Raw genomic sequence first — 12671 nt, 5'->3', positions numbered from 1 at the left:
CCTTTACTGGAAATACAATTAAAACTGCAATTTGTATTTTTTTTAGGCTCTCTGCAATAAAAGTGTACACAAAATATTGAGTTTTGGAACAACAGTCTGACGATCTACTTGCAGACAAGGTCTAAACGTTTTACTGAGCAAAAAAAATCGGTAACACTTTAGTATGGGGAACGTATACACCATTAATTAGGTGCGTATTAGCATGCAAATTAACAACATATTGGCTCTTCATTGGTCATTATTACGTACTCATTAATGCCTTATTCTGCATGGCCTTATTATACCACCAGTAAGCCATTAACTATGAGTTTTCCCTCTATAACCTCAGAATTATTGCTTATTAGTAGTACCATCTCAATATGCTTTGCTTAGTATGGACTTTATAAGGTGGTAGTACCACAAGAAGAGTTATTCTCCCTTACTAACACTTAATGAATATGCTCTGCTCTTACATAACAACACACAAAACTACAAGTGTTCATAGTGTTAAATTACTGTAAATTAAGTTTTTGTTACTTAGAATATGTTCCCCATACTAAAGTGACATCTTGATCATTACTAATTCACTAGTAATTAAGTTTTTTTACTTAGAATATGTTCCCCATACTAAAGTGACATCTTGATCATTACTAATTCACTAGTAATTAAGTTTTTGTTACTTAGAATATGTTCCCCATACTAAAGTGACATCTTGATCATTAATAATTCACTAGTAATTAAGTTTTTGTTACTTAGAATATGTTCCCCATACTAAAGTGGCATCTTGATCATTAATAATTCACTAGTAATTAAGTGTTTTTACTTAGAATATGTTCCCCATACTAAAGTGACATCTTCATCATTACTAATTCACTAGTAATTGAGTTTTTTACTTAGAATATGTTCCCCATACTAAAGTGTCACCAAAAATTCTGATGAATTGTGAAAACTTTAATCACTCTAAGGGATTTTTACGGATGGTGGTTAAAAAAAGAAACCGCAAACCTTTGTTAATTGTGTTTGCAGGCGAGTGTTTCATATGGCAAAATTGAAATTCACGAGGGGCCCGTCCTCCACTTCAGAAGTATTGAACCAATCTGTGTTTGCCCTTTAAGCAAAGTCTCCTGCTTCGTACACCCAACGCACCAGTGTCCCCTTTGGTTACAATGCGCTGACCCCTTGGAGAGCTTAGCTTGGCGTTTATTCGCGGGCGGCCTCTGCAGTGCCATTAACCCGTGTTGGTCCGCAAGCAGTCCTCATCAGCGCACAAGTGACGTCATCAATAAGTGTTTCAGTCAGCTGCAGCCTTCACTGTAGACAATCATCTCAGTACAAACTCTGTTCGCGCTGTGGAAAGTAAGTCTGCAGAGGGGGTATCTGTGTCGGTCACAGGACTCCTGGCCGACCGCACTGTCTGCTGTTACGCAGTGCTTTCGATCCCCTGCAGCGGTGCTTCTTTTACCAACGAGCCACTAATGTTGCTGCCAGCAAACCAGGCAACGTCTCAACAGTGAATGCTGGGGTACTACTGTCAGGGATGTGTACTGTCGGAGGGTCTACAGTAAACAGCTGTTCAGTGGCCTTGTGGAACAGCAGCAGAAAGCAATTTGTAAAGAAGATGACGTAGTTACAGGAGAGGCATTTTGTGGCGGTCTTACTTGGCCGTCCCTTATCGGAATTTAGGAACTTGATGAGATGGGGGGGACAGGTAGAGAGAGCATCGGTGCGTGGGTGGGTGTGTGCGCGCGCGTAAATGAGGCTGTAACTTCGCCTTATGTCATCATAGTGAATCACCATTTTTGGCGCCGCTGCCCTGTTCCCGTGCAGCTGCCAGAGGAATAACTTGTCTTAAATGCCTTGGGAAAAAAAACGACAGCCTCAGTCTGCTCACTTTCCATAAATTCTGATGACAAAAGGGTCCCAGCTTTCCCTCGGCGATCTTGGAAATTGGCCTTCTTTTCTTCGTTCTTTGGCTCACTCGCAGTTGCTGTATGAAGTGCTTTGCGCAATGGCTTTGGGTGCTCTGTTTGTGTGTTGCCTCCATTGTCGTAGGTTTGTGTGCCATGGTACCGCTTTGCAATTTAAAGAGTAACTAAACCCTTGGACCATTCTGCTGAGTTTGCTGACGTCTACAGGTTAGAAACTGTGTAAAGGTTAAACACATAGCAGGCTGGTGTTGGTGCGCTGTGGTGTAAGCATAGCAGCATAAACCCAGCTGCGGATCACAACACTAATAATGACTCTGTTGGGTGTAGGTGTGCCAGCACACCTATCAGCACTGACAGACCACAGAGACAGTACTAACAATTGTCAATAGTACTGCCAATGCTGCTTCTTTGGCACATGTACGTCCAGCCACACACACAGAAAACGGACACCCCTATCATGTCCCTTGCAGGCTTGGTAGCTCCACAATCCTCTTTCAGTTGGCTTTAAAGCTGCACTGGATCTATGAAGACATGCCAGCATGGGGGGGGGGGGGTGCTGAAACAAAGGGGTTTCACTTTTAAAGAAGGAGAATGGGGGAGAAAAGGAGAGCGATGGCACTGTTCGCCACTCTGCTGTTGTTCTGTATACGTTCGTGGGCACTTCTCACGGTTTTGTTAATTGTGCACATTTGACGTCATCACCTTATTGGTTGAGTGGATTGTTTTTTATTGCAGTCGGGCGATTTGTGTAAGTTGTTGTTTCACTGGGACGTGAATAATCAGTTCCTTGAAGAAATGCCTGCGTCCTGCTCCGTCCCTGATTCTTCAAATTGAATATTTTAAGGGCCAGTTGGACAGTATCTATGTACGACATCTTCAGTCGTCACTTAGATGAGTGATGAAACGTATCTGACGATAAATGCTGTACCCAGAAGAACTGATTAGACCTTCTTGGGTTTTCTCACCTGGATATTGAGCGTGCATCGGGACGTTTGCTGGTACCTTTCTGTTGCAAATCACTCCCGACGCGCTTCTCCACCCACTCCACCCTGCCTGCACTCGCTTCTTCACCTCTCTTCTGCAATCCCCGTTACTTTGAACAGTTGACCCCACGTATTTAAACTCACCCACCTTCATCACTCCTTGCATCCTCACCATTCCACTGTCCTCCCTCTCGTTCACACATATGTACTCCGTCTTGCTCCTACTGACTTTCATTCCTCTTCTCTCCAGTGCATACCTCCACCTCTCCGGGCTCTCCTCACCCTGCACCCTACTCTCACCACAGATCACAATCCCATCCATGAACAGCATCGTCCACGGAGACTCCTGCCTGATCTCGTCCGTCAACCTGTCCTTCACCATTGCAAACCAGAAAGGGCTCAGAGCCGATCCTTGATGTAATCTCACCTCCACCTTGAACCCAATTACAATTACAGTATATTTGAGAATCTGAACTGGAGCTATTCAGAGTTCACTGCTTTGACGGCGCATTTTACATTAATGCTAATCAATGAAGGTTGACTCAGTTCATCTGGACACCATGTTTATTGGCAGAACTAAGTGACCTCTTCAGTCTAAACTGACTGCAGGTACCCCCACCCTTATAAACAATACAATACAGTGACGTAACGACCGAAACCCACGGCCAGTTTCGTATGCAAATATGGGCGTGACCATTGGGTTTCAATGGCCATGTGCACTATGCACAAAGGATCTGGGAACGTTGAGCATGCATCAAGACATTAATGCTAAGTTCTGCTCCCCTTAGAATGCACACGAACAGTACAGTACACAAACTGCCCTGGGTTTCGATGCGAAGACCTGTGAGAGGACTTCTTGAGCTTTAACTGACTTTCCTGTATCATAATTTCATTTGTGCAATTGGTAGTGTTGCCTTAGATACAACATCTGTTCAGATTTAGCAGTCAGTGGTAATTAAAGAAGCCCCCGTCATTTAATTTAGGATCCGGGGCTCAGTTTGTAACTTCTGTTTTTTTTTTCAACTAAAGCAAAGCAGTTTTCAAAGGAAGCACCGCTGTGTCTTTGGTTAGCACAAGAGCACACCTTGTACCTCCATAAATAGCCTCGGGCCCATCTGAGATGGCCAATCCTGGGGCCCCGTGTCACAGAGATGGATAGAGCTACACTAAATTGCACTTCGTCTTCACTTAACCATGAGGATGTGTATTCCCTAATTCCCATCCCCACTGTTACTTGACAAGCTATCTGCTCGCAAACATGCCTTTCTCATATGTGCCATGTTTGGTTCGAATAGGGTTAAAGACTGAAGTACATCGGCTTAATAGTAAGGGATAGCAAGTTCAAAATAGGCAGCCTCTGTCTGTTCACCGTTATCGTAAGGTGGCTATGTGTTTCCATACGCCCAATAGCCTGCTATCTTAATGCCAAGTGCACTTGGCATGTCTCCTGCCAAGTGCAGATGCACTGTATTAAGATAGGCAAAGGAAAGATCCTACAGCAAGTGTTTTATTTCCTACAACAAAACTTTCAGCAAAGTCTTGAAATGGCCAATAATAAATGAACTAAGAGGCGATGGTGGTGGTTTTTAACAGCAATGGAGTTTGTAAGTTTTATATTCGCCACGTCCAATGTGGGGAGATGGCGGTGCGAATTCTCATTCGCAGCGGCCTCACCCAGTAGCGGTGTGGGACGATGGCGCGCGAACTTACATTTGCACCGGCCTCTCCCAGTATCTTCCACGCAGTGTCTTTTTCCAAGTCTAAGTTTGTGTCTTCGTTTGATGGCTGGGAGATCTGGCACCAGACTGGCTGGGGGAGCCTGGTCTGCTGCATCCTGTGGGCCCAGGAACCACGGCCGCTGCCTGGAGCTGCGCCCGAAGAGGAAACCCCGAGGGTGGTCTGACAGGACGCGGAAGCGGGGCAGGCTAAGCTAACGGCTAGCCCATGCAGACCGGCTGTTCCGATAACACAGAGGGTGGTCTGGTGGCAGCCAGACGTCGTGTGGAGTGCGGGGAGGTGTGTCGAAGGTGTCTGGCTGGGAGAGCTGGCGTTGGCTCGGCTGGGAGAGCTTGGTGTGTGCCGCGTCCAGTGGGCCCAGGGACCATGGACCTTCCCTGGAGCTGCACCCGAGGAGGAAACACCGAGGGAAGTTTGACAGGACGTGGAAGCGGGGCAGGCTAAGCTAACTGCTAGCCCATGCAGGTCGGCAGTTCCGACGCTTATCCTGGTTGGCGTTCACTCTCTTGGAAAGGGATTTATATATATATATATATATATATATATATATATATATATATATATATATATATATATATATATATATATATATATATATATGTTGGATATAGTATGTGTTTTGTAGTTTTTTGTAGTTTGGATATACTATGTGTTGTTGTTTGGATATGTGAGGGTTTTGTTCTTTGTGTTGCACTGCTGTGTGCTGGGGGAAACGATATTTTGTTTCATTTCATGTGTGTAGGTGCATGGAACGATAACAAATAAATGTTTCAGATAAGATATTAAATACCTTTAGCTGGGAACTGTAGAAAAACCTATTCTAAACTCAAAAAATATTAGTTCTTCCCTGTGAATATTTCTCATGACTTTTTGCACTTGCTTTGTCACGGTATTGAGCGGGAGTGCACTGTTTGCATATCATGTGATCAGTGGTGGAATGTAACTCAGTACATCTACTCAAGTACTGTACTTAAGTACAATTTTGAGGTACTTGTACTTTACTTGAGTATGAGTATTTCCATTTTTCCCATTTTTTGCTACTTTTGCTTTTACTCCACTACATTTCAGAGGGAAATGTGGTACTTTTCACTCCACAACATTTGACAGCGTTAGTAACTAGTTACTTTACAGATTTAGATTATTAATACAAATTATAAATCCACTAATAATGATATATTTTTATAGGCTAAGCTACCCAGCAATATATAAAGTAATTGAAATTAGCTCCACATTTACCAGCTACAACATTAATGTGATGAACACATTATTGCATCAATAATGATAGTTCAAAAATGTGAAATTGGCCATTCTGCATAATGAGTACTTTTACTTTTGCTACTTTAAGTATATTTTGACGCTAATACTTTTGTACTTTTACTTAAGTACGATTTTGAATGTAGGACTTTTGCTTGTAACAAAGAATTTGTACACTGTGGTATTGCTACTTTTGCTTAAGTAAAAGTTCTGAATACTTCTTCCACCACTGCATGTGGTGGTGTGCGTCAACGAAACGTTGAAGGAAGGTTGCAGAAAGATCAAGAACTCCTGATGGAGGCGAATTATCCTCCTCCCCTTTGAGTGGAAGAGCCAGTCAAAGCAAACCGCTTACAAACAGCCTACACGAGACCGTGTTCATCTGCATTCAGTCACGTGAACAGGGGTTATGCATCCTGTCATGAAGATGGATGAGGGGTACCGTGCAGATCACTCTGTGTCCAGGTAACCGTAGCTGAGGTTTAAAGAGGGCTGTATCCTCGAGTTTGCCATCTACAAAACTGCTTTAGAGTTGATAGAGATGATCCCTCTGACTCTAGTGTGTGTGTGTGTGTGTGTGTGTGTTGTTTCCTCCAGGTAAGAGCCCATCTCAGCAGTTCACAGCATTGATCCATGTGGTGACTCCTCTGCAGTCCCACATCTCCCCCGTAGCAAAGCTCATCATCGCTGTAGCCAAGTCCAAGTACTGTTCACAGGTGAGAACCACGTGAGTTTGTGCATGCCTAAATAAAATCAGGGGAATCCCCCCAAGAAAAATAGACGAAAAATGCTGATTGGCATCATAATGGTGTTGCAGCAAATTTTGCAAAAGGTCAAGAGTGCTCAGCATTTTCTGATGCTGCAGCGTAGCTTATATTATAATCATGCCTATTTTATTTGTTAGCATAATTTGTGTACATTTTCCAATGTGACTATACCGCATCATAGCTTGCTTATAATGAGCTCACAGTTAGCTCAAAAACACTGAATTGATTTTGTATTCTGCGTGGCACTGTACATTCCATCACAACCACGATGAATGACTTCAATGCTAAAAGGGAATAAAATACATGTTGATACAATACCCCTCCCCAAAAAAAAGTTTGATACTGATTAATACAAGTGCTTTGTCTATGTAGATTGTGGTGTTGTGGAACTGCGACAAGCCTTTACCCTCCAGGAACAAATGGCCCTCCACCAGCGTGCCTCTCTCCATCATTGAGGGACAGACCAAGGTACTAGTACTGACACACATGAGAGTACAAGACATTAGGGATGCCTTCCTAGTATCACCAGAAAGTTGAGTCAGTTCATCTGAACTCAGATGAACGTTTCTCCCTTTATTGGGAGAAACGTTTCATCACTCCTCTAAGTGCTGTGATTGCAACTATTCCCCAACCCTCTGTGAGTAGTGCACATGGCCATTGTAACTCGAGTTAGTGGTCAAGGTAATTTGCATATGAAACCGATCGTTGGTTGCGGTCGTTATGCCACTGTACTGATTATAAAGGCTCGGGACACCTGCAGTCAGCTGAGGCTGAAGAGGTCGCTTAGATGAGTGATGAAGCTTTTCTCTCTCGATGAAAGTTGTGCCCAGATGAACTGATTCAACTTTCTGGTATTTTCTAACCTGGATTATTGAGCATGCATCAAGACATTGTGACTCATTTCAGCAAGTATTGCCTTAAACTTGTATGTGAGTACGAGCAAACACCGAGTAAGGTGGCAGACCTCAGGAACCACATGAGATTCAGCCTCAGATGCGGACAGGTCCAGGGCCACCGTGCCTTCCTCCAGAAGGCACAGAGCCAGCAGTTGATCAAACTGGGCGAGAAACTAATTTTACCATCGACACTTTGAAAGCCGAAGGGGAGCAGATCCAACAGAGACTCCCGTAGGTCTAGATGAGACCACTTCCCAACGTGTGACTGAGTTCACGGAGAAGGCTCGTCTAGCACAACTAGGAAAGTCGAAAACCAGGCAGCAAAAGAAGTTCGGCCTACGTGCTGCACGCCAGAGACATCGACAGACAACGGATGGCGCCCTCGATGGCAGGCAGAGACGGACAAGTGGGCGAAGAATCTGTCAATTCAACCAGGCAGAGAAAGACATCCTTGCTAAGGCGCTGAACTTTGCTGTCACACTGAGGCAAATCCCTGTAGTGGAACTGATCACAGCCACGGAATCAGTGATCCGTAAAAACAACATGGCGGACTCCGGAAGCAGAGCAACTGTAGAGGAAAGTTTCCACCTGCCTCAGCAATGCGAAGGTGCCTCCGTCCAACACCAGTAGAGACGAGAGGAAAGCTCTCATGACTCTCAGTAAGGACAGTCACATCATCATCCTTCCAGCAAACAAAGGCGGATGCACTGTTGTATTAAACCAGACAGACTATCATGAGAAAGTTGTGACCTGACTTAGCGACATAAATACTTATGAGCCCCTGAAACGAGATCCAGGCAGTGGCTACAAGAAAAAGGTGATAGACAGTCTGAAGCTGTAAGAACAGGACAATGCTATTGACAGAATTTTGTACCACCGATTATACCCAGAGAAAGCTACACCTAGTCTGTATGGTTTACCCAAGATACATAAACAGGATGTGCCATTATGGCCTATTGTTTGTATGATTAACTCAGTGACCTATAACATCTCTAAGTTTCTGGCATCTATTCTTAACCCGTTGGTAGGCAGTACTGAACATCACATTCAGAACACTGTGGATTTTGTGGATACGGTGAAGGACATCATTATGGAGAGACAATGGTCTCTTATGATGTTAAGTCTCTCTTCCTGTGTGTTCCTGTTGATGAAGCAGTGGAGGTAGTCTGTATGAAATTACAAAATGACCCCACCCTTAGCAATAGGACCACCCTTAACACTGACCAAGTGTGTCTGCTCCTGAAGCTGTGTCTTCAGTCCACATACTTCACATACAGGGGGCAGTACTATAGACAGAGGCATGGGTGTGCTATAGGTTCCCCAGTTTCACCTATGGCGGCCACCTTGTATATGGAGGAAGTGGAAAAGAGGGCTTAACCGTAAACCAGTGGTGGTTCCGTATGTGGCGGGCGTGTCAGATGAGTTGAGATGCGTATTTTCCAAACATCGCGTCTCACTTGCTTTCAAACTCCAAAAGACGCTGCAGCAGAAGTTGGTCCACCCCAAGGATCAGGTCCTCTGGCACAAACAGAGCAATATAGTGTAGCTGTTAAGTACCAGGAGGATTGCCGTGGCTTGTACATCGGGGAAGCCAAACAGACACTGGCCAAGAGGATGACACAACACAGGACAGCTAACACATCAGGCCAGGACTCCACAGTCCAAACCATTTACAGACCAGTGGCCACTCTTTCAAGGATGAGGATGTGCACATCCTTGATAGGGAGGAACGCTGGTTTGAACGGGGAGTCAAAGAGGCCATCTATGTGAAGAGAGCACGACCATCCCTGGACCGAGGGGGGGGGGGTAAGAGTACATCTGTCGCCATCTTACAATGCTGTGATTGTAACTATTCTCCAATCCTATGTGAATAGTACACATGGTCATCTTAACTCTAGTTAATGGTCAGGACAATTTGCATATGAAACCAATCGTTGGTTTCAGTTGTTACGCCGCTGTATAAGGGTGGGGATACCTGCAGCCAGTTGAGACTGAGGTGGTCACTTAGATGAGTGATGAAACATTTCTCCCAATAAGCGTTGTGTCCAGATGAACTGATTCCACTGTCAGGTATTTCCTTACCTGGGTTATTGAGCATGCATCAACACTTCCTGCTATTGTGTTGCAACCAGCTTTTCCCCTCCAAACAGCCTCAAATTTCAGGGTGTGGAATAAACAGTGTTGAAAGTGCTCCACAGGGGGTTCTGGCTTATGCTGACTCCAGTGCGTCTCACCTCTATGTTGAGTCAGCTGGCTGTTGTTAGAATATCTACTCTGAATAGGGGTTTCCATCTCATCCCATAGATGTTCAGGTGGATTGAGAAATGTTTACTGGACAGGCAATTGGATTTAGCTAAATCCATTGTCATGTTCATGGAGCCCTGCCAGGAAATATCAGTTGTGTGGCACGGGGCATATTCCACTGAGAGAAAAACCATTACACATGGATATACCATTGCCATAACGGGTTGCATATGACTAGCAATTATGCTCAGATATCCTGTGGCATTTTCAATTTTATCAAGAGGCTCAAAATGTGTCACGGAAAATACACACCAAACCATCAGTCTCCAAGACATGTGACATGACAAAAATGCATGGACTTCATTGATTATTTAGATATTAAACGGATCAGGCAATATTTTTACAACTCTCCAATCATCAGCCCTTCAGGTCATTGCTTAACCCACTGCAACGACAGTTTCCTGTTCTTTGCCGAATGAAAGGGAACTGTACCGAATCCCATACGTGTTAAGAGCTTACGTGCTAAAGGATCTTTCTGCAGGAATCTTGTAGTGTCACGGTTGTGTGGTCTGGGTCATCAAGGCTCACCTGTTCCCCATCCCCTTATTAGTATTTCGGCTCACCTGCACCCCATTTACCTCAGTAACACCGACTGCGCCATTTACCTTATTGCCCCTGCTTTACTCGCCTGTTACCCATTCCCTGATTGGCTAGCCTGTTCCTGCCCTGCCCTGATCCTCTGTTCCCCATTTCCCTGATTGGCTCTCCAGCAAAGTATACATTCCCCCTGGTTGCCCTGGCGCTTTCCCCCTGGTTGCCCTGGCGTCTGTCTCTGCTGTGTGGAGGGAGCTCAGAGTAGAGCCGCTGCTCCTTCGCGTCGAAAGGAGCCAGTTGAGGGGGTTTGGGCGTGGGATTTGAAAGCCCCCTGGACGCCTTCCTTTGGAGGTTTACCGGGCACGTCCAACTGGGAGGAGACCCAGCGGTAGTCCCAGAACTCACTGAAAGGACTACATGTCCAATCTGGCCTGCGAACGCCTTGGGATCTCCAAGGAGGAGCTGGAGGGCGTTGCTGGGAAGAGGGACGTCTGGAGTGCCCTACTTAGCTTGCTGCCACCGCGACCCGACCCTGGAGAAGCGGCTGAATGAATTAATTAATATATAGTTTAAATTAGGCTCAGATCCCTTCCGGCTCAGCTCCCTCTTCACCACAACGGTCCGGTACAACGTCCGCATTACTGCTGATGCTGCACCAATCCACCTGTCAATCTCCTGCTCCATCCTACCCTCACTCGTGAACAAGAGCCCGAGATACTTGAACTCCTTCACTTGAGGCAACAACTCATCCTCAACCCGGAGGGGGCAATCCACCATTTCCCGGTAGAGAACCATGGCCTCAGACTTGGAGGTGCTGACTCTCATCCCGGCCATTTCACACTCAGCTGCAGACCGCCCCCGTGCACGCTGGAGGTCGCACAGACTTACTCACTCACTAAGTGAATAATGCAGACGGAGGTGTATATTTCACAGACAAGGCAATTTATCTCGTTTTCTGCTGTTTCAGTCTATGAGATTTCAAGTCCCAAGTCCCTTTCAAGCCTCAACAAAGAGTACACATGAAATTCCCTCTCCCTATTTCCCACAAAGACACGCAAATACCTTGTCACACGATAACCGGTATGTATTTTATTCTGTCTCTGAATAGCTCCCTCTGCTCTCATCCTAAAACCCAGTGGTTTGTGTTTAATTGCCTCCATTTGTTGCAGTGTAATGTGAATCGGCCCCCCTTGACATAGCAGAGCAACGTTCCCTCTGCTGGCCCTGAGACATGTTGTCTCACAAGCTACGTCTACCTTCCTGCATGCATGTATCGATGCAGGTTTCTGTGTTTTTGTGTCTCCGCAGTCTGTGTGCGTGTGCAGGCCTGTAGTTCCTCATATGTAGTGCCTCACTGTCTGTTCCCTGTGAAATAACACACACACACGCACACACACAGACATGCACACGCACACACACACACACACAAACACACACATGCACACAGACACACACACACAGATATGCACACACACCTACACAAACAAACACACACAGACTGCATAATGTACTGTGTACAGGTGGTGCACCCTGAGCAGGTAGGTGGCAGCAGTGGTGCCCGGGCGTCATTCAGAAGTGTGTGTGAAGGACAGAGAGCTGTTGTGGACTGGAGGAGACATAGGTATCAGAAGCTGCAGCTCTGTGGACTCCTGCACTGTGACTCACACACACCAGCACCAGCACCAGGCCAGACCTGCAGCCTGCACCAGACGAAAGGCAGGATATCTCCAACATCACCCTTGAAGTGGCTGCAGTCACCACTAGAGAGACAGAGAGAGTCACAGCTAGAGAGACAGAGCGAGAGAGAGTCACCACTAGAGAGACAGAGTCACAGCTAGAGAGACAGAGAGAGAGAGAGTCACAGCTAGAGAGACAGAGAGAGAGAGAGTCACAGCTAGAGAGACAGAGCGAGAGAGAGTCACCACTAGAGAGACGGAGTCACAGCTAGAGAGACAGACAGAGAGAGAGAGAGTCACAGCTAGAGAGACAGAGCGAGAGAGAGTCACCACTAGAGAGACAGAGTCACAGCTAGAGAGACAGAGAGAGAGAGAGTCACAGCTAGAGAGACAAAGAGAGAGAGAGAGTCACAGCTAGAGAGAGAGAGAGTCACAGCTAGAGAGACAGAGAGAGAGAGAGTCACAGCTAGAGAGAGAGAGAGTCACAGCTAGAGAGACAGAGAGAGAGAGAGTCACAGCTAGAGAGACAGAGAGAGAGAGAGTCACAGCTAGAGAGACAGAGAGAGAGAGAGTCACAGCTAGAGAGAGAGAGAGTCACCGCTAGAGAGACTGG

The 12671-nt window shown here is 45.8% G+C and overlaps 1 protein-coding gene across 1 annotated transcript in view; it reads left to right on the top strand.

Annotated features, from left to right (window-relative positions):
• Window positions 1–12671, top strand: part of LOC130124768 (exostosin-1) — a 382697-nt gene that overhangs the window by 330123 nt on the left and 39903 nt on the right. Inside the window, exons 7-8 of the mRNA XM_056294113.1 lie at window positions 6479–6597; window positions 7021–7116. Of these exons, the coding sequence (XP_056150088.1) occupies window positions 6479–6597; window positions 7021–7116 (215 nt within the window). The remainder of the gene's footprint in view (window positions 1–6478; window positions 6598–7020; window positions 7117–12671) is intronic.

Source organism: Lampris incognitus, chromosome 15, assembly GCF_029633865.1.
Source record: "Lampris incognitus isolate fLamInc1 chromosome 15, fLamInc1.hap2, whole genome shotgun sequence".
Lineage (NCBI taxonomy): Eukaryota > Metazoa > Chordata > Actinopteri > Lampriformes > Lampridae > Lampris > Lampris incognitus.
Note: the sequence above shows the minus strand (reverse complement) of the source record. Positions and strands in the feature narration are given on the sequence as shown.